Source organism: Calonectris borealis, chromosome 2, assembly GCF_964195595.1.
Source record: "Calonectris borealis chromosome 2, bCalBor7.hap1.2, whole genome shotgun sequence".
Lineage (NCBI taxonomy): Eukaryota > Metazoa > Chordata > Aves > Procellariiformes > Procellariidae > Calonectris > Calonectris borealis.
The window spans coordinates 147,863,407-147,882,007 of NC_134313.1; the positions used below are offsets into that span (position 1 = coordinate 147,863,407).

Consider the following 18,601-nt stretch of genomic DNA (forward strand, 5'->3'; position numbering starts at 1 on the left):
TAGAATAAAGGGTATCCATCAGATTTCAAAGATGGCATGTATTCCATGTAGTTCACTCAATGCACTTTTTTCTAACCTGAACTCTTCTCTTTTAATTGATGAATCATCCATAGAAAAAAACCAATAACAATACAAGATAGAAATATGTATACTTCAAACATTAAGAGTTATTTTCAACAGAACATTTTCTGAGCAATGAGGTAACAAGTTACATGTATGTCTACATGTTTTTTTTCAGTTAGCTAAATGTTACAGGGAACATATTTTTTCCTGTGCACAACAGTCATAGCTTTTAATGAGAAACCAGTCAAATCACTGAAAATATTTGGCATTGATTGTAATGAGCTTTTAAGCACTGTTTTTAATTCTTGTCAAACATCCAAAATGTTTATAGATCCCTTAAATGTCAAAGACAGACTCCTAGCATAAACTAGTATCTCCTCCACTAACATGAACAGATACTAGGGTTGTGAATTCCCAGATTAAATTTGGGTCATGTGCTAAAGGCAGAATATTTACATTTGTGGCTTTATCTAGTTGCAGATAAAGACAATAAACCAAATCCATCAGGATTTCAATGGGAGCAGCACGAGGTCCTGTGGCAACATGTTATCATTTTTACCTCATAGATGTGTTCTACTAAAGGACCAACTTCTTCTTCTTTTGTAGGTTCATCTTTGGGTTCCCAGTTGTGAAGTGGCAAAATAATTGTTGGGGGGTGAGACACCCTGTAATATATAAAACAAGTTAAAACAGTAACTTTTACCAGTGATCAGCTGCATTACTTCTAGAAAAAAATTAAGACCACTATAGAAAACTAAGCCCTTAAGGGCATTTCACCACATTCATTAGAACTAGGTGAGATGAACAATTCAATGCTTCCATAAAGTACTACCCAGTCTTTACAGACTACTGAGGGTGTGCATTTAATTTCATACTTCCTCTGATGGATGGTCCTTTCCAGACAAGGGATTGACTCTTTCTCTATTTGGAGAGAGGAATACAGTCTGTTGGGCATTTCCATCATTCTCACTGTTGAGGTATCTGAATACATTATCCACAAAACTAGAGTAATGATACGTAAATAAATGTATTTTCCATTTAAAGCCTGTAAATGTTTAATGTTATGCATCTTCCTTCCCTGAAATACATTTTTAGATATTTATTCAACTGCTCTGACTGTAAGTTCCTTATAGCCTCTGTTATTATTCCTTTAAAAAACCTTGCAAAGTAGTCTATCTCATTTACAGGTGGGAAACTGAGGTACTGTATCTTCCATAGAGTCACAATGGAAACTGGGGTATCAAGAAACTGAACTCAGGACTAGAGCCTGAAATAGTGCTCCAGGCTTCCCATTTGCTTTTCAAACGAAGTGGCAGCTAAGGCATTCCCTGAAACACTCTTGCAACTTGCAACATGTAAATCAAACATAAATGAAGAAAACAGTGACTTAATATTTGACATCTTTCTTTCCATCTGCTATTTTATTTTTCCTTTCCTTCTCTGTCTGACCTCAAGAAAGGACCAAGTAGTCTTCTGTAATGTTTCTATTTGAATCACAAGCATTTTACTTGTGGGAACTGGAAGTTCCTTGGAGGGATCCCATTCAGATGCCAACTTTAACCTTATTCAGTTGTTGAGAAGTTGGGAAATCAGATCCCAAGAATTTCTTTTAGCATGGTAGGTGAGTTCTGGCACAGACATCTGTAATCTGTTAGTACTGAAAGTAGCTCTTGGTGCTAAAATGATAAGTATTACCCTTTCTTTACAAGGGTCAACTCTCACTCAGTATTGCCGGTTTCCAGAATCTTCAGCTTAAAGAAAAGCCATAAAATTTCAATGCTTGTTCTGCCAAAGCTGGAAGTTTGCTGACAGAAAACTGTTAAAAAAGAATTGCTAATGAGTTTTTTTCAGAATATAACATTTGACTAAAATGATGGACTTCTATCCACCCATGTTAATTCACTTTCCCTTGAGTCTAAACAGAGGAAGCACCACTGCAGATTGTCTCTTGAAGAAGAGAACAGAAAACTGGATGGCTCTGTTGCAAATGCTGATATTTTAAAATACCTTAGGAAGAAACAAACTGTTCTTGCTTCCAGCTCTTATGTCATATACAATGAACGAAACGTCTGATAGAAACTTTTCTATGGAATACAGCTTCTCAAAGCAGCAAGGGATCCCAGTGAAGAACAATTTAATACCATCCAGCTAAAGTACAACTCTTCATGAAATTTAGGGTATCCTGGAGTATCCTGCTAACTCTAAATACTTCCCCAGACTTCAAAAGGCCAGCAGTTTGTACTAACAAGTATGCCAGAGGACAAATTTACAAGCCAAACCAAATAATAAAGGAAATGAAACATACTCATTAAAAAGTAATTTCAGATGAGGTACTTAGCCTAACTTGTTATATTTCACAAATGGCCTTGTTTCCAATAAGAATTTTCATTATTAATTGTTGTTGGAGAACACAGGAACTTTCCTGTGTTGTTACAAAAGCCAAGACACAGAGATCCTTAAGCTACTGCAAAAATTTGCAAACCAGAAAGTGTACATAGACAAAAAGAAGCAGGCATGATGTTTCAAATACCAGTGTTTTCTATTACACTCCCTGTGCAGTGTTTTTCTTCTCCACAGAATTACAAAGTGCAAAGTGTAAATGTGGACACTCAATTAAAATTATTATAAAGTATATAAGAACATTTATTTTAACAGTTTATTTTGAGATTTTACAGTTATTTTGAGGACTTCTGCTATTGACATGAAAGTAACAAAATCAGATCAAATTAAACAGAAATCCTCTCTTTTGACTATTTTATTTTGCATTTAACTGAGAATATTTTTAACATTTGAATGATTTATTAGACGAGGATATATCCTAGACTTCTAGGTGACAACGATCAGTCAAACAAGAGCACTGAAAAATAATACAAAGGAACTATGTTCTACAGAAAATGCTTATGTGGGATATACAATAAGAATTCTGCCAGCTGCAAATCCTTCCAGTCCAAATTACTTCTTACCTGAATCCCTCATTCCTCTAGTGCTCTTTCAGCAGTGGGAAATAACAATTACAACTACAAAACTCTTACATTTTTATAGAAAAAAAAGGTAAGCAGAATAATCAAATCTCAGTTATCAGAGCAACTGCTCTTTGAATGAACTATCTAAGGAGTTATCTTAAATTTCTTTTGAATAGGATATTGAAGAAGATTTCTTCCTTTCTCATAGGGGCAGTACTTGCATGGGTCCCTGTGCAAGTATATATGCATATATGCATATGCACAATTTGATAACCACTTACTTTTCCTCAGTAAAATGTACAATGCTTCCAGTCCCACTTCATGCAACTCTGTGCAGAGCAGTAGGAAAACAATGCAAGATATTTTCCAGTCCAAATGTGGACACAGTCTCTCTTTTATTTTTATCTAGGAAATTGTGAGCAAATAGTTCCCTTGGAGCTGTGTGCTTTAGCATCTATGAGTAATTAACAAAATCTGTCAACAAAACATTTGGGAACTTTCCTTTGTACATGCATGCTATAGCTAATAAGAAAACTAAAAGACTTAAGAGGAAAGGAACTGGAAGTCATTCAATTAAGTAATTCCTCTGTATTTAATGACCTGTTTCTTAGCACAGCAGTTCAAGCCACTTTTTCCACTTGTGGGCATGCTCTTTTTAAGAACCGAAAATGTTTTGCTCATTTTTTGGTGTCTATGTATTTACCTGTTACAGAACTTTTCATTAAAAAGAACACACTGTGGCACAGAAAGAACATGATGGAGGCAAAAAGTTTCCAAAAAGTTTGCAAAGAATATAAAAAGTTTGTAAGATTTTTCTGTGAAAGTGGTGAGCAACCTCAGTGAAAAAAACAGAATCCACAGCACTGGAAGCAGCCCTTACTGAGAATTCTCGTGTATGTATCCATAACCATTTCACTGATGCACTGAAACTCCAGCCAGTCCTTAACTTGGGTGTCCACCCATGGCAACATCTAGCAGTTGCTGGCTCCCAACATTTTCTCACACATCTGCAGCCCACCCTTTGATTCTTATTTCCTCAGCCTCTACTTCTCTTTCTGTGTTACCTTCCTCCTCATTTTGTATTTTTCACCTCTCTTCCTAGCCAGCTCATTTCCCTAGATCACCACTAACCTCAGAAAATGAAATAATACTCTAATTTCTGTTCTGTTAAACATGTTGTCTTTCAACTGCTCTTTTTCAGAAATACTAGCATTAACATATATCCACACAGTCTTTGAAAGCCAGTCCTCTTTTTTCCACCTAACTCTAGCCTTAGGGTTAGTCTTCTTAACCTGGAAAACACTTACAAAGTGTGATAAAAAATACTTTTAAGAATCTCCCTGATTTAGATTGAATATTAGAGCAGAAAACATGATCTCTGTGATCTGCAAAATGATTGGACTCTCTGCTGGTACTACATAGTCAAAGTATTGTCTTAGAAGTAATAACAATAAATGAATTTTTATAAATCCATAAAAGCATAAATAAATGCATTTTTATTTGTTTACACCTAAGGCAGCCCCTTGAGGTGCATCATATAAGAGACATCTACCCCTCTTGTATCAGCCAGGCCTCATGGCCTGACTGTGGGAGTGAAGCTGGGCCATGTACCTCCTGTTCTCCCCTTGCAGAGCTGAGAATGGTTAAGGTCCACAGCCGTAGTTTGAGAAGCGGAGATGTTGGAAATCTGAGATCCCAGACAAAAAGCATTTTGGGCAATTATTTGCTTTAAAAGAACATCCTGCCAACTTCCTCCAAGATACGAGGATGGGAGCCTAGCTCCAAGATTTTACAGGGTAGTCTGAGATTCTTACCACCTAATTGCATTTTATAGTTTCCAAAACCAAGTGGTATGTGAAAATGGAGATAGAAATAATCATCTTTGATCATATCCTCTGCTTGTTTAATTTTGGTATCCCTTGTGTCAGTGGACAGGCACCTGCTTCAGATGGAAATGTAAGAATCCTACAGTAGTAGCTGGTTGACCTCTTGTCACAGCTTATTCCTTATTCGTGTTTTCTCCAAAGGCCTCACTCTGCTTTCCATTAGTATATGCCTTACCATAATGTGTTTCATACATAAAAGCAGCAGATTCTGCTTTGGTATTCAGAATTAAGTGCCTAAGTGGTTGCATCAGCAGACTACACATATGAACAGGCATTTTGTACTAGTAACATCCATACACAATTTGAATGCCCAAATAAAATGTTGGCTCTGACTGGTGTTACTACAATGTGGGATTCTACAGTGTGCTACATTTGCACAGACACCCAGTAACTTTACTGGAGTCCATGTGGGCAGTCCTGCCATATATGACCTGGTAAGTCCTTAGTAGCTCCATCCTGCAAGGCTTGCAGGGGTGAGACTCCCTGGGAATTCTTGGTGGATAAGGCGCTTGGGATTATAACATGTCAAAAGATTCACTACATGGGATTATTATACGGATTATTATATGTAGAAAGATATGTACAAAAAATAGTTATCATTATGAATTGAAATGGTCGAATACTTACCCTCTGATCTGTACCTGAGCCACAGCACTGATGTTGATATGGAGGTTAACTAAATTGCTGGTGGGATTAATCTTGTTAGAACTGGAAAAGATATGTACAAGGGTTAAAAAAGGTTATTTAGCAGAACTCTAGATTGTTATAGATACAGCACTGAATACCACAAGGCCTACAATTAGGAAGCAATGCCATTGGACATATTACAGCATAGGCTTGCTATTGCCACTCTTCAGTCTTGTAGGACACTGGTATTTAAGTTTGATATTATTTGAGCTCATGACATGTTTAATAATATAATCAACTCAAAGATTCTTTAAACTTCCTTTAAAGAATCCTATATGTGAATATGATAATACAAATTTATTTAGCTCAGAATATCATGTAAATTCCCTTGTTCAACTTGGCTATCTGCATGGATAAGAGTCTCTTAATAGAACACAAGGCTGTTTCATGCATTGGAGGAAGGCAGTGTTAATGAACAAGATAGGCTTTGTTATAATAAAATTTGCGTTTATGACTCTCCAAACTTGTGACTTCTGCATGAAAAAGTCTTTGAAGAAAAAGAACCAAAATAAACTGTTTCTTTACCTTTCTTATTTTCTCCCCTCCCCTATCCAGAGAGTGTTTACACTCTTAATCCCACTTAGCAGTGAAAACAGATCCCCATGTTTAAAGCCTAGTGCTCTTACTCATTTTATTGTCTTTTCTTATTGCAAATCCTTAGTAGTAAAGATAGTTTCTCTTACTTCAAAAGGCTGTTCCTATGAGTATAGCTCATTCATGTAAAGAAAGATTTGCAGGTTCAAATTCATGAAGATAGTGAAAATAAATAATTAGAGACTTAGAATTTATTTAATTATGGGATTAACAACACTAAATTTGGAGGTGTTTTTCAAGCAAGTGTGGAAGTACCTCCTTGCTTCATGGAGACTAAGTTTCTACTGCTGTCACAGTTTACTGCTATCACATCTGGGTAGCATCAGTCAAATGGAAACATTCAGAGGAGGCCAGCATTCCCAGAGACTGACTCCTAGTAACGGGCAATACTGCTTTGATCCAGGCTTTCTGGTTACAGATTGCTAAAATTAGGAGCAGCTCTAATTTGTTTGTAAACTAATGCAGATTCCCCTCAAACATCATTTGAACTTTTGATGTAATCCTTTATAGCCATTGCTTTGAGTACAAAAGTACTCAAAGTACTTAAAGTATAAAAGTATTGCTTAAAGTATAAAAATGACTATACCACTAATTGTTAGAATAAGCTGCTCTCCAATTTGTATAATGGTACTACTTTCCATAGAGTTAAAAATCTTGTTTGTGCTTTATGGTATTTTGTAGAGAAGAAAATAGTTTAAATAAAAGTGCCAGGACATCTCCCTCTCTAAGGGGTATATAATTGCTTAGCAAAATCCACATCAGAAAAGGAATTGGATTTCAAGACACTACTCAGCATCTTAGTTATTTCCTATAAGTAATGAACTTCAGTCTTGCAAACCAAAATGTTTATTTTCTACTTGATGTTTTGGAGTAAATTAAAGGTCTCTCTTTTGAATAACTCAGGCTAGGACACAAATTCAGACATGTTCTCTGCTTCCCTTTCCTTCCATTTAGGTAATTTCTTCTTTCTGCCTTATGCATTTCTGTTTCCTTTTTCTTTTAAGATTGTTTTACCTGTTCACTAAGGGCACAGAAATGCACAAAGTGTAGTGCTGCTTGAGAAGGAACGTACAAAGCAGTGAGTTTTAACTGTAGGGTACATTCCCTATGCAAGGAGTTGTTTTTTTTTTTTTAAGTAGCTGGGTGCTTTTCAGCATTTTGATACCAGTTTGTGGAAATTGTCCTTTTTGGTAGCCCAACAGATTTCCTCCCTTTACATTTAGCGAGTCACACTCATGGAGGAAGCATGAGATATTGCTATCTCCTGAAGCTCATACTTACTCCTCGGTAAAGCCTTGTCACTTTTTCTATGAAAGTGACCCACCCTCAACTCTTATTACCTAGAAAGATCTAGCTACTCAGAAAGCTCTGAACCTTCCCAATTTCACAGCATGAAAAGGGTAATGACGAGAGCCTCTGATACCCACTTAAAACTGTATTGCTTGCATTAATGACCTGACAGTGAACAGTCAGGGGACCTACAAGCTAGAAGTTTTATCTTGTATTTCTCTCTGGAGAAGCCCATGGCCAGGTTTGCACGGTCTCCAGCTTGCCAGCCAGACCCCTGGGAAAGGGCTGAGGCCTGACCAGGCACCTCACTGTCTTCTGTGGCATTGCTGTGCCCTTCCCGAGTTTCTGCATGTCCTTTCCTTCAAGGGTTACATTCTGGAAACATGACTTCAACATTTTAAATGTCTCAGTTATTTACTATAGTGAACATGATCAAGGCCCTCATTAAAGACCAGACATTAGCAATTAAGTCTCTATGTGTGGGGCAGGGAGGGCCCCATCAGGAACTCCAGTGTGTATTTGATGAGGACAGATGGAGCAGAAGCACTGCCACCTACTGAAAAAGTCCCAGGTTTGTTCTTGCTGTTATCCTAACCCAGCCCATCCTGTGCTTTTTTGTCCCTGTAGAGGAAGCACTGCTCAGCAAAACCCAGAAGATTCTCCAGCAGTAATACTTCAGCCCCACAAATGTGCAGGAAACTAATGGAAAAATGACAAAGGTTCACCTGCATCAGACTGAAACAGTTTTCTCTCTTCATGCCAGTAAATCTGTTGAGCAGATTTTCACTGCTCTCCTTCTATTTTCTAAATTGTCGTGAAGAAGTGGCATATCTTTTTTTTTCAGAGCATGATATGTTTTTAAATACAGAACTTCGTTACAAAGTGATCACTGTTCATTAACCCCGAAGTGGAGAACAAAGTGCAAATTTAGCAAATCTGTAAATCCTTGGACCACTGACCAAAACCAGTTACCCTGAATTTTAACAAAATAAAATCCTCAAAATAACTCTAAGACTGTTTTTGTTAAAAACTAACAAGATTCCAACTCCAGAAATCCTTCTGAAGAAAGCTACCATCGGAAAGCCCATGAAATAAATACTGAAGAGGTAGAGTGACCTTCTTATATATTAAACTTCAGATATCAACAGGAATTCAGAATTTAAATAACCGCACTCTTGATAAAACATTTAACCTTTTTATCTGCAGCTCAAAATTGATGCTGAAATCTGCATTTTCAAAATGCTGAACAGAAAATCGAATGCCTGCAGAAAACTGGGAAAGAAACAAAACAACAGGTTATAAAATGGTTTGATCTTTCCATATTGAGAAAGCTGTACTGTTCAACATTGCATTTCACAGACGTGTATAGGATACTGTTACTTTTTAAAATTAGTATGAAATAATATCATTTAGTTGTTTTTAGGAAAAACACCATCCTGCCTTTGTATGTTACCAGATGGAAAACTTGGCTGGACAGAGGAAAGATCAAGAGGAACAGAAAAGCATACTCCCAAGACGCAGCAGTGGGCCCTTCTTCATCCAGACAGCCTTTGCTTTACTTTGCCAAGCCAAAAGAAAATAATAGCTGTCTGGCACCTCTCATCCCTGCCTCCATCCATGAATGCCTCTGTCCAGGTCTCCAGGGCTTCCTGCTCCTCCCGTTGTCTCTGTAACTGACATATAAGCTGCATGCTTTAGGTGTGGCGGGACTGACTGATCACCTGTTTTTCTTTTAGAGGCTAAATTAGCAGCAGCTTGATGTTTTAGTTTGATTTGGTTTGATTTTTTTCATTGCAGCTCCTCAGAAGATAGAGGGTAAAACACACAGTTCCCAAACCTGAAGGAGATATGGGCTTCCACTGGTGCTCCCTTGTGTTTATGCAGACCTTGCTTCCTCCCTCTGATAATTTCCATTTGCTTTGCAAGAAGGGCACAGAGTAAAGCAGAACAAGTTAGTTTGGAAGAGAGAATGGAATTGCAGGGCTAACTAAAGAAGGAATATACAACAGTTTATGGTGGGGTTTCTGTAACCCTCTCACTGGACATTGTTACAGCCCCAGTATGCAAGTGGCAGGGGAGCAGGGGGAGATGCCATCTGCTCTCCATGTTAAATTAATAAAATTGTACTGCAATGTTTAAATTAATGTTTTTAATTGCCTCATTTCAACTGCACATTTTAAATCTGGTAATTTTTGAAATGTGAATTTTGCATGGAGACTGACAGTGTCTACAGCCTGTAATCTTGCACAACTTCTCACTCCCCCCTACCTCCCCTATTGCCTGATGGTAGAATTTCCTGCCAGGTAACTTGCACACTGTGCTTTCATTTTTTCAAGAAGAATGGTTACATATAGCCATATTCTCCATGTGGAGAAACAATCTTCCTGAGAAATTCATCAAAAGGCATTAGGAAATGAGGACATCATTCCTTCATCTCTGCTAATATCTGACTAGATTACGGGGGTGGTGGGGGGGAAGAGAGTGAGTTGTCTGCTTGGCTTACTCTCCTTAACGTACTTGGGGTAGCATTGTCAGCAACAGGACAGCACACAGCAATGTAGAGTTTTATGTTTGGGACCTAGATTCCACATCACTGAAGAGGATGCATTTTCCTCTGTGGATGTCACTTCAGATGTTTAAGCAATTCCTTCTTCCCAAGCATATTTTTTATAAATTTTCATTCAATTCTCTTTCCTTCCTCACTTGCAGTGGTGCATCACTGAATCTTAATCCATCTCCAGAACGAGACTTAGCTAACATGTTTCAATTACTTCTTTCAGTTGTCCTACGCTGAAAGCAATATTGTAATCATAAAAGAAATAGCAAGTTCAAATCTTTGAATTCTGACCATTTTAATGTCATAGTTATAGCTAATCTCTCTTTTTAGAAGTAAATTCTTTACGATTAAAAGATAATGCTCATTAAATTAAACAGAAGCTAAATAGCTGGCTTGGAATAGAGATGTAAGCTATTTTTTTTAAGACCACTTTGTGGAGATGATTTTAACAATTGTATTGATATTTCCTTGACCTTTAAAAACACAACATGATTTTTTTGATCTCTGGACAAAAATTTCCAAATATTGAATTCAGCATTTCTCTTTTACTAATTAGTCTATATAAATTTGTTTCCACTTACAGCAGAAAAAATATTTGATGAACCAAAAGTAAAATTTTCCTCAGAGCGGACATGAACTGCAGTTTTCATGATCTATTATACTCTTGAGGCTTAATCCCTTATTTAATACTGAAACACACTCCTACTGTATGAGTCTAATAAGCTGCAGATGTTGCCGTTGTATGGTTGTATGACTTTGTTAATGTCAAGTAGCCCTTGACATTGCTACTAACAATGGGGCAAAGATGCTCACATGCCCTTGCTGAAAACCCAGTAAGGCCAAAGGAGTTGAATTTGCTTGAGCTTGTAACTTAGCAATCACTCAGCCTGCTTATTTTAGTAGGATATTCATTTTATGAGAATAGTTTAATTGTATTTAAAATTTTCCAAGTGAAGTTAGTTTCATTAAAATTGCATTATTTTCCACGTTAGTAACATCATTTATCTTTGAAATACATGACATTTCTGTTTTTACTGATAAGCTTTAATCTGTTACTATGTTTGACAGGATCTAGGAGTACGCTGGGAGACAGAGAGCTAGCTTTTTTTGAAATGTCTTACAGTGCATATGAAAGATAAAGGCTCTGTGCTCTTGAAGAATCAGTTTGGTACATACCAAGAAATAGGCAAAATCTTCCAAGCCTCCCAGTCTTCTAACTTTATTTCTATTCATTTCTATTAACTTCCAAATTGTTCTACCAGAATTTATAATAAAACCTACATCTCACTTGCTAAGGCCACTCAACAGGCATTAGGAAGCTTGTCAATCTGATCCATTTCAGTGTCATAAATAATTTTGAGCACTCTTTGCCAGTGAGATGGTATCACAGACATTTAGTTTGCATTCTGGGCCATATGGTGGTCTGATTTTCCTTCCCATTTCTTTTTATCTTCTTTTTTATCTTTTTATCTTCTTTTAACCACAAAGATATTACTGAAAAGGTTAAGTATTTTCTGTGGCCAGTAAACGATTTTAAGGTCACAGATTTTCAAAAAGCCAGAGATATACCAATTTTGATGATGGTAATGCATTTTGAAGATGTGAAGTGTCAGACAACTCTGTAGCCCACTGCAGTAATATCCCATGGGTTATATCACAAAATCCTGACATACCCTCATACTCAGAAGCTGATCTTAAAGAGTTTAAGAATTCTAGGATTTCAGGGTGCTGAAAAGTCATTACAGTGACTCAATAGTTAAGAGTTTTAGGAATGTTTGATTTTGACCTAACCCTCCCTTCCCACTCCCTCACAACTTCCACAAAGAGTCCCTTTCTGTCTGAATGTTTTGAGAATAACTGATCTCCTGCCAGAGCAGAATTGTTTTGCAAAACTGGAAATGGATCAGAGCAGCCTTTTGTGATTTATGCAATTTGTACAAAGGGCTGGTATTTCGCTGTTGGAAGTACATTTGCCATCATAAATACGTTTGGACTGAAAAAGCTCAAGTCCTTTCACCTTTACTAAGCTTCCAGGAGAGTTGGTTTTAAAGACAAAGTTAGGCTTTAAGCTTTCACTCACTATAATCAAACACTTCTGCTATCTGGCTTTGTAATGGTCTATCTTCATATGCATTAATTTTCAAGGGTGGGATTCTTTTGTTATAAGCTAGAATACCCTTACACATGTTATGAACCCTGCTGTTTTATTCTGCTACTTTATGTAGTATTTTACTTAGGAATATTTAGTAACAGTGCATTTATGGCAGCCCTAGAGCTGATTCTGAAGAAAAACAGGATTAGTTGTGCTGTGAGAATTCATAAGGAGACAGATGAAAGTAGTATGGCCTTAGTGGCCACCAAATAGCGTTCCTGAAGTCTTGACACTGCTAGCATTTTGGGTCAAGGATGATGTGGAAACAGGGCTTTGGATTCAATTGGAGGAGAGTGAGGGGCTGTAGTCTAATACCTCCACACTCAGACCTTTCCATTGCTTATGTTTATGACAATATGCAAACCACAAAGATTTGCTTCTAGCTTGATATACAATGTCAGTGTCTCTTGTATTTAGTCTTCCTTTTCTCTTCCAAACCCATGGGTTTTCATGCTCTCCTTCCCCAGCACTGCACCCCAATCATCCACAAGATTCTTGTCCACTTTTGTCTGTATCTTGGGAATTTGCTTCTGCCATGAGACTAACCAGGAAAGCACTAAGCAGATATCTAAATTTGCTGGTTTTCTGGTACGAGAAATTATCTGCCTTGACTTGGGATTTACCTAGTGCTTCAGCCCATCATTGCCTCCCATCATCCCATTGTGAAAACGCCATTCCTCAGAAATGCTCCTTGTAATCCCAAAGAGTCTATCTGGGACTTTTTGTGACCATGAAGGCACTTAACTATGAGACATCTGGTCTCACACTCACTTTCAAAAACTCTATGACTGATCTGAAGCTAACCCTATGATCCAAACAAGCTTACTCTAGTTCCAGCCTCCTGTCATAAGACCCATTTGGTTCTTTTATTGAGGATCAGACAGAAACTGCTTCAAGATCGTAAGAGGCCAAGAGAACATCCCTCTACAGAGAGTCTGAAGAGTGAAATATTGATCTTCCATAGGACTAAACCAGTGGATGAGGAATTGGTTGGATGGTCGCATCCAGAGGGTAGTGGTCAATAGCTCAATATCCAGATGGAGATTGGGACCAGTACTGTTTAATACCTTCATCAGTGACCTAGACAGTGGGATCTAGTGCACCCTCAGCAAGTTTGCAGACACCACCAAGCTGAGTGGTGCAGTCGACATGCCTGAGGGATGGGATGCCATCCAGAGGACCTGGACAGGCTCGAGAAGTGGGCCCGTGTGAACCTCATGAGGTTCAACAAGGCCAAGTGCAGGGTCCTGCACCTGGGTCGGGGCAACCCCTGGTATCAATAGAGGCTGGGGGATGAAGGGATTGAGAGTAGCCCTGCCGCGAAGGAGTTGGGGGTACTGGTGGATGAAAAGCTGGACATGAGCCGACAATGTGCGCTTGCAGTCCAGAAGGCCAACCGTATCCTGGGCTGCATCAAAAGAAGCGTGGCCAGCAGGTCGAGGGAGGTGATTCTGCCCCTCTACTGTGCTCTGGTGAGACCCCACCTGGAGTACTGCGTCCAGCTCTGGAACCCTCAGCACAAGAAAGACATGGACCTGTTGGAGCAGGTCCAAAGGAGGACCACGAAAATGATCATGGGGATGGAACGCCTCTGCTATGAAAAAAGGCTGAGAGAGTTGAGGTTGTTCAGCCTGGAGAAGAGAAGGCTTCGGGGAGACCTTATTGCAGCCTTTCAGTACTTAAAGGGGGCTTGTAAGAAAGATGAGGACAAACTTTTTAGCAGGGGCTGTTGTGACAGGACAAGGGGGAATGGTTTCAAACTAAAAGAGGGTAGATTTAGACTAGATATAAGGAACAGATTTTTTACAATGAGGGCGGTGAAACACTGGAACAGGTTGCCCAGAGAGGTGGTAGATGCCCCATCCCTGGAAACATTCAAGGTCAGGTTGGACGGGGTTCTGAGCAACCTGATCTAGTTGAAGATGCCCCTGCCCATGGAAGGGGGGTTGGACTAGATGGCCTTTAAAAGTCCCTTCCAATCCAAACTATTCTATGATTCTATGATTATTCAGTTCCACCCTTCTCTAACAACAATGCTATCAATGTTCCATCTAATGTGTAGTATGATTTATGAATAGCTGTCTCAGGAAAATGTTTAGAATGACAATAATAACTTGAAGGAAAACTTGACTCCAACCACATTTTCATGGATATAGATCATGATATAAACTGATAAGACAACCCTTATGCACTCAAGATGAGAATCAGGCTAAAGAAGCTGTAATTTACTATACATATCTTAAGTAGAAAGAATACTAAAAGGGAGAAACAAACAGATCACATTATTGGGATTCTCTTCTCATTATAGTAGTGCAACTTCTGTGACTTAAATTGAGTCGCACTCATTTTCTTTAGAGTAAGTGAAATAAAACACAGGCTCTAGCATCATTAATCTTTTAGAACAACAAAATGTTAGTTTTTCAGAAGCACAGTTCTGCCTCTTATTACACCAACAATTTCTTCTCCAAGTAAATAATTTGGTTTAGGTGCTGCTTATTGAGACACATTCTGCTAACTGAATAGTTTTCCATTTGCTCCCCTTTAAATTCAATTAGATAAAAATCAGTAAATGCATCTGGTTTTCCCTTACGTTTGCGCCAGCCACCATAGGGTTTCCAAGATCACAAACCACCATTCTAGTTTCATTTTCCATCTTGTAATCACAGCTCAATACACGTAGTGCCTGTAACAAAAGGACACCAATATGGAGGTCAAAGATCACAGTGAAATGTATCCAGTTCGGAAAGTGATGCCTTTTTGACTGTGACATTTCTTTTGATTTCAGACACCTGCTCAGTGCACTAACATTTAATTGGTTATTGTCAGACAATGGGGGAAAACTGATGCCAGGGAAAAACAAATAGGAAAGTTTCCCAGTACCTTAAGAGCCACGATGAGATCACTCTATTTCTAGTTTTAACATACTGCTTTGTTGTTGTGAATCATTCCTATAGCCATAATGACTCAATAGAGAAAAAAAAGAGTAGGCAAAACTGGGTGAGGAGAATAGGCCTCACACTAATTGCAATAGTTGAATTATCCATCACTAGAAGTCTCTGTAGTGAAATTCTGGCACTGGCAGAACTTTATTACGGACCAAGCCTAGAACTTTATTTTCCAACCTATGGTACATAGAACATGAAATACTTCTGTAAAAACATAAACTGTTACCTGTGTTTATAATTTAGTAACAAAGGAGATAGATTTTCACATCACCAGAAATTACGGTTTTCGTTGTTTATAGCAATAAGTAAAATTTAACTGTTTTTCCAGAAACTATTCATTCAAAACCCAGTTTGTACATAATATTTTTCAGGCAGCTTTGTTCAACAACTTTGAGGATACACTCGTATAACTTCCCTCTAAACCTCTTAATGTAAAATGTATCCTACGCTTTGGGTTTTTTTTTTTAAACCCTTTAGTCTTTATCACTAGTTGTTATCATCTGTAAACAAAACAGACTGTATAAAAGGAGGAACAGCTATAGAATAGTGGAAGTTAGGAGATAGAGAGTAAGACAAAGTAACAAAATGCTTGGGTTTTTTTCTGTTTTCCTCTCTGGCGTATTCAATAAAAGAAAATACTTCCATATATGTGCAGAAGTAAATCAGTTTTATAAAAGCAGGATGCAGTTAGTTGTTGCTATAAGGCTCTCCCACTACCTTTCCTCTCATTTGTAATTCTCACAGATTAAGCAATATGTGCTCTTTATATAGAAAGACCCGGAAAATCTCCAGACCACTGATTACCAATTCATTCCTACCTGTAAAAGCCAGCATGGATATGCTGACCTTATCATTTCCTGAGATTAAAAGAAAAGATAGCGCATGTGCTAAAAGGAGCCCTCAGCACACTCACTGTATACTGACACTTTCACAATTTGCTAGGAGGAAACAAAGTTTGTTACACAGCATGTCCAGTGCACTAATAGCCTTTCCAAGCCATTCTAGGGTTGGGAGTGGGGGATTTTTACACTCTTTCCAGCCGGTTAATTAGAGGTGGGAAGCAACACATGGGAGAAGAGAGGGTGTTCACACAGCTTGTTAACACAGCTTGTTGAAACCAAACTTGTCTGGAAAACTGTTCATTTTAGCTTGAAGTGTGGGTCTATAGTTTTGATTTTGTTTTGGGGGGTGTGTGAAATTGAGGTCTAAATGTTAGAAAATAAATATTCATCTAGATTGGATATTTTGCAGTTTCTTTATTAATGCTGTATCGCACATCAGTACAAAGTAAATCAGCCCTTATCATGCAATTTTTTGTCCTTCAAAGGCTGAGCAAATAGAGAAGTTTTGCAAGTAGGTTTTCTGCAATTTGGAGGCTATGCTCTCAGACTGAAAATGATTAATGGCACAGAATTTATATGACCAGCATCACAAAAGCTAATCTGTGCAGCCTAAAGATGTGACAAAGGGTCAGCTGCGGTAGAATTTCTTCAACGCTGAGATTTATTGCCTTTGTTTTTTCACTGATCACCTTTTTGAGGTGGTTAAGTACAAAACAGGAAAATTAAAACCAGGCAGGAAGCAAGCAAGAGCAGAGACTTATACACCCAGTATTGTCAGTACCATTGAGTTCATATGTAACTCAGCCAGATGGAAGGTTTTGCCACAAAACCCTTCTACCTGCCACTGGTAGCAATTTATAGTTTTATAGAAACACATGGTCTTTTTGGCAGTCTTGAGCAGAAGCAAAACCCCAACAATTAACACATGTGCTCCCAGGGTGCATTTTAACTAGAAAATGATTGGATGCTTTACGTAATCCAGGCAGCCTACAACTGAAACTCTTTCTGGTGGTCTTAGTGATGAATTACTAATTGATACCAGAATAGTTAAGCACAACAGGCTGCAGAGTAAAACACCTCCTCTCTTTCCTTAATCAACACCTTCCAATCTTATTTTCTGAGGAAAAGTGGATGGATTAGGTACCAGGTGCCAGAATCTAGCTTCTCATCTAGCTGATGTATGAAGAACTAGCGTTTATCCTCACAAGGCTCAAATCACATCTCATCTAGCCAGCCACCATGTACTTACTCTAAAAATGTTCAGGTAAGACAAGAAGGTTTCAGGTCTTTTTCCTATTTTAAGAGAGTGTCATGCTTTATTCAGAAAGGCATGGGGATAATGGCTCAGAGCTTATCCATTGCAATATAAATCTGGTTGTGATCTGCAACAACTGCAGTTCCCAGCCTGAGCAGAGACAGTTATGCCAAAATACATCATGTTTTTTGTGTGGAACAAATACCTATTAGGGCTTTGTGTTGGCCTGATTTACTTCTACTAATTATTCCATGTGAATTTCAGTTCCAGCCATTGCTGCTAAGGCAGGATTGAGCTGTTCAGTATGCGGAACTCTTCCACCGGGCAAAGGATTAATGCATAGTATTCAGGCAATGGCTTAGGGTTCAAACACACAATCATGCTATTGTAGTGTAAGAACGTACCATACAGCAAGTATGTACTGTCTTTGGATCTACTGCTGCCCATGGAAATGTGAGGTAATATAACAAGGTTATACTTTTTTCATTGCAGCTAATTCCAGTAACTCCACACCTACTGCATTACTGCATATGGACAGTTATTACAAGCCAACAGGTTTCCAGTAACTTGTAAAGCTGTGGTAATTTACCCATTTACCTGCTCTCTGGAGCTTCTAAATGTTTCCACAATACAACTAATGAATAACACATTTGATTTCATTGTAAGTCATTGTATTTCATTAATAAGCTTTTGAGTGAAGGAAGTATCAGTATGTGAAGAATTAATGAAACTTCAAAATCATATCCTTGACCTCAGACTTTAAGATCACACACATTCACTTGGCTCTCCACTTGCATACGATCACGTATATCTCTGCAAAATGCTACTCTTTTGATATGGTTACACAGTCTCCGTACAATATGCTACAGAACCAGGCCTGAGATAACAAGATAATGACAATTGAGGCAGGTCAAACATTGCATTCCATAAAGCTGAAGGGAAGAGGTAGAAGGCAAGTGAATTTTCAATTAAATTGTTGACTTTAACACTTTCCAAGTGTAATGCAAATGATATAGAGTAACCCAATAAATTGCTCCAAAAAAATCAGATTGGACAGAAAGCACTTAAGGGATAAATTTGTTTATTAGATAGATAGACCAAATCTAGAGCAGCCCCATAATAAAGTAGCCTAATACGCTCTATGAGTATAGTTACTTTGAAATGATGGCAGCATAACAGAATGATTTGATTCTAAAGATTTTTCAGTTCCATCAGAAATGTATCAAGTAATTCATTCAGCTCATTACATTTCATTTATTCTGCTCTCAGTCTACCTGCTTTGCTGGCTCTGAGGTGAATATTATCTCTGTCTTAATACAAGGAATTCTGCAGTTTGGAGAAAAACAGCTACACAGAGGACTGTAAAC

At 38.1% G+C, this 18,601-nt stretch overlaps 1 protein-coding gene across 1 annotated transcript in view; it reads right to left on the minus strand.

Annotated features, from left to right (window-relative positions):
• The window catches only part of ITGA8 (integrin subunit alpha 8), a 113,718-nt gene that overhangs the window by 34,512 nt on the left and 60,605 nt on the right, over nucleotides 1-18,601 (minus strand). Inside the window, exons 21-24 of the mRNA XM_075143847.1 lie at nucleotides 14,783-14,875; nucleotides 8,676-8,755; nucleotides 5,540-5,620; nucleotides 623-728 (exon numbers count right to left, since the gene is read on the minus strand). Of these exons, the coding sequence (XP_074999948.1) occupies nucleotides 623-728; nucleotides 5,540-5,620; nucleotides 8,676-8,755; nucleotides 14,783-14,875 (360 nt within the window). The remainder of the gene's footprint in view (nucleotides 1-622; nucleotides 729-5,539; nucleotides 5,621-8,675; nucleotides 8,756-14,782; nucleotides 14,876-18,601) is intronic.